At 31.6% G+C, this 3975-nt stretch overlaps 1 protein-coding gene across 1 annotated transcript in view; it reads left to right on the top strand.

Annotated features, from left to right (window-relative positions):
• LOC105824025 (ankyrin repeat and KH domain-containing protein 1-like) overlaps positions 1–3975 on the top strand; it is a 198639-nt gene that overhangs the window by 132682 nt on the left and 61982 nt on the right. Inside the window, exons 13-15 of the mRNA XM_012661359.1 lie at positions 2465–2610; positions 2773–2884; positions 3385–3530. Of these exons, the coding sequence (XP_012516813.1) occupies positions 2465–2610; positions 2773–2884; positions 3385–3530 (404 nt within the window). The remainder of the gene's footprint in view (positions 1–2464; positions 2611–2772; positions 2885–3384; positions 3531–3975) is intronic.

Here is a 3975-nt window from a genome sequence, read left to right as displayed (position 1 = left end):
TATGTATAGGTTTTTATTTACATGAAACTATTTGATAAAGTTACTATTACAAAGAAAAAATTATAGCCATTAAATTTATTAAAACCTCACAATATATTTTATGTACACCTAGTATCAGTGAAATTTTTTATAGTAAGATTTATTATTTTCTTCCATATTGCCTACAAAACTATCTTCAATTTCATAAAGAATCAAGTAGAATAATTACACCTAGTTCTTCTATTACCCCATTTTAGGATAGTGTATAAATTTAATTTAAATTACATATTGACCTTTGTGGTAGCAGTCTGTGTTAGTCATTTTTAGAGATGTTTCATTCAGAGGTAGGAAATGTTTTAGAATTTATGAAAATGTTATAATCCTGGTGTAATTTTCTCTTAATACAACCTTTATTTCACATGTACCTTTTAAGTCACTTGCTACTTTCTAGTTTTATTTTTGTAACTTTTCATTTGTAATTAATTCTATTAAAGTCACTTGCTGTGGGATGTTTCTGATTGTCATTATTACAGGGACAAAAAATGCTTCTAGGATAATGTAATTCAAAAATGTGCAGTAGTTGATAATAACACATTTTTGGTAACAGAGCTGCTAAATGCACAAAAGTATTTTTTAAAAGCCAACTCTGCAAAGAAGTCTCTTACAGCATCATATTCTGGCATAACACTCTATCCAACTATTTAAAGTTTTAAAAATATCTGTTTTTTGTAATAAAAAAGATAACACGAATAAACAAAATAATGATAGAAAAGTAATTCTTTACTAAGGTATATGTTAATAATTATGGGACCACTCTTAAAGTCTTACTATTAGAAAAGTTCTACAATATATCAATCTTTAGTATCTTGTTTTTTTGAACTGTTTTTTAAACATATCAGCTACATGGAGGAGGTATAACAAAATACTCTATGCTTTTAATTTATTGAATGACAAACATTTTTAAGCTTTGATTCCATTTTGTATATTCTTATAGGTGAAACAAACATATATAATAATCATTCCTATTTGTAACTGAATATTTAAATTATGTTATTTGTGTGATGACAAGCTACAGAAATTTTTATTGTCAAGATGGTTATACATATTGGTGAGGAGGAGGGCGGGATGTATCATGTAGAAACATACAGGCATCTTAAACTTTGCTAAATTATTTAAACTATAACATACTAAACTGAGTCATTCATACTTGTGAACAGTATCTTTGAATGGGATCTAGTGATATCAAAAAATTCTACAGAGAAAACATTTTCCAACACTTAAAATGCTTATATTTTCCTGTAAATCTTGTGTATTTTTGATTGACTTTTAGTCTGGGTGTAAATATAACGTTACTGCCATCACTGAAGCTTTGTTAACTTTCTCTATATTATTAATGATTATATGTTTTTTGAGTTTTGAATAGTAATGTTTTTATCTTTTAATACAGTGAATAATAGTACTTAAAGTGCTATAAAATATCTGATAGTAACATTTATTGAGTACTATCTATGTGCCAAACACTGTGTTAAATGCTTTATATATAGTATTTCCTGGACTACTCCCAATATCCCTCTGAGATAAGTCCTATTTCCCCCTCTGTAAGTCAAAGTTTATCTCTTATGAAACATAAATATTTAGAAACTTGCCAGGCATGGCAGCTCATGCCTATAATCCCAGGTACTGGGGAGGCTGAGGCGGGAGGATCACTTGAGCCTAGGAGTGCAAGGCTGTAGTGAGCTGTGATTGCACCACTGCACCTCAGCCTGGGTGATAGAGTGAGACTCTGTCTCTGAAAAGAAAGAAAGAAAGAAACACTGAGAGATATAAAATGTGTGATTTCAATTAACTCAGACACCAAATTTTGAGATCCCAAGTAGAACTTTATGTTCATTTAAAAAATATTTGGACTTTCAGACATTGATTTATTTTAGCAAATTTTCAAAATAGATTGAATTTTAAAAACACATACTCCCTGCTATTTATGTGAGAAATATTTTAACTGGTTTCCCTTCCCCTTTTTCTCCTCCTTTTTTTTTTTTGCGTTGTCCACAGGATATTTTTATTTAATTGGCTTTACAAACTAAGATATAAAACTCCTTTTATTTTTCATTAGAAACTCTTTTCTGCCTGTTGACAATGTAAAAGCTACCCATTTATTGTATGTGCACTAAGTGTCAGCCGCTGTGTTAAGTATTTTACCTGCATTCTGTCAAGTGATCTTTCCAAAAACCTTCCAAGGCAGGTGACTGTTATTATCCCCATTCTACATATAAGGAAAATTGAGGCCCAGAGAAGTTACTTGCCCAAGATCAGAAAATTAGTGTTGAAAATAGTATTCAATTGTAGGTCTATTTAATTCCAAAGCTTATGATTTAACTACTACTATATATTACTGCTACGGAAATTTCTGTTTTCTGTGTTTTTCTATGTACAAATGACTTTACTGTTTTAAGTGGAATTTAGCAATATGAATATTGTTTTTCAGCTGTGAGTAGCAGAGTGCCCACTGGTTCAAACAGTTCCTCTCAGACCACAGAGTGTCTTACACCTGAACCCTGTTCACAGACTCCAGGCAATGTGGCTTCCCAATCTGTGCCCCCTGTGTATCCTTCAGTTGACATTGATGCACATGTGAGTAGATTGCTTTATTTAAACTTATTTTGCACATTCTGATTTCCTTTGGAAAGGCAAATTATCATTGTAAAATCATTGTGAAAAGAAATATTATTTGCTCTTCAATTGATAGCCCTTTTGTTAAAAAAAAAAATCTAACTTATTTTTTTCTTCTCCTAGACTGAGAGCAATCATGACACAGCATTAACACTAGCTTGTGCAGGTGGTCATGAAGAACTTGTATCCGTACTCATTGCACGGGATGCTAAAATTGAGCACAGAGACAAAAAAGGTAAGAAATGTCAGTCAGAAATGAAAGCTGAGTGTAGATACATCAGAAAACAATTGTAAGTTTTCCCTACCAATAAGCAGTTCTTAGACCATCTCAGTGATAAGAAAGATAAGCATATTTCAATTAAGAATATCAAGATTCATTAATCTGCAGAGCCAAATAATTCTCCAAAAATTCAAAAAATAAACTATAGATTATTAGGGAAGTAGAACAAGTTGCGGTTGCCCTTCTTAATTCAAAGGTAGCTTGTTCAGAGGCATCAAAGTTCATTATAAATATAACAGTTTTTATTGACTTAGCATTTCTTTTTTATCAGGTATTTATATGTTTTTGTCACTAACAACTTGAGGTTTAGAGCAGTTTTATGTTAAATATCAATCAGTATCTGCCCTGAAGTTGTTTTTTTTTTTTTTTTTAACTAAAATAATAGAGAATTGAAAACAGTGGCTTTAAAATAAATACAAAACAAATTTGTTTGAGATTTTTGTTTCCTGATTTAGGTTTCACACCACTGATCCTGGCAGCAACAGCAGGACATGTCGGAGTTGTTGAAATCCTTTTGGATAAAGGTGGAGATATAGAAGCACAGTCTGAACGAACTAAGGATACTCCACTTTCATTGGCGTGTTCTGGTGGCCGTCAGGAGGTTTGTTAATTTAATTTTCATTTTGTAAATGTTTTGCTTGTATTTTAAAATATATACATAGTTAATATTTTAGCTGCCTGAGTAAAATTTGCACATTTTGACATGTTCCATGTGCTTTATGAGGAATGGGATACTTTTTGTTAAGTTTAATTGGAATATAAATGCCCTTTTAAGGAATCTGTTTCTTGTGGCCAAATAAAAATTTCCTTTATCCTAACATTTAGTGGAGTTGAATGAACCACAGTTCTAATGCATATGAAATGCAAATTCATTGCCCAATAATTGACCTATACAAAGGGTAACATCTTGTTATTTCAATATAATTGGGATTTCAAAGTTCTGAATTTCTTTTTTTTTTTTTGAGATACAGTCGGGCTCTGTTGCCCGGGCTAGAGTGCCGTGGCGTCAGCCTAGTTCACAGCAACCTCAAACTCCTGGGCTCAAG

Source organism: Propithecus coquereli, unplaced genomic scaffold (assembly GCF_000956105.1).
Source record: "Propithecus coquereli isolate 6110/MARCELLA unplaced genomic scaffold, Pcoq_1.0 Scaffold709, whole genome shotgun sequence".
Lineage (NCBI taxonomy): Eukaryota > Metazoa > Chordata > Mammalia > Primates > Indriidae > Propithecus > Propithecus coquereli.
The sequence above is the reverse complement of the archived record's forward strand: the minus strand, read 5'-3'. Positions and strand labels throughout refer to the sequence as shown.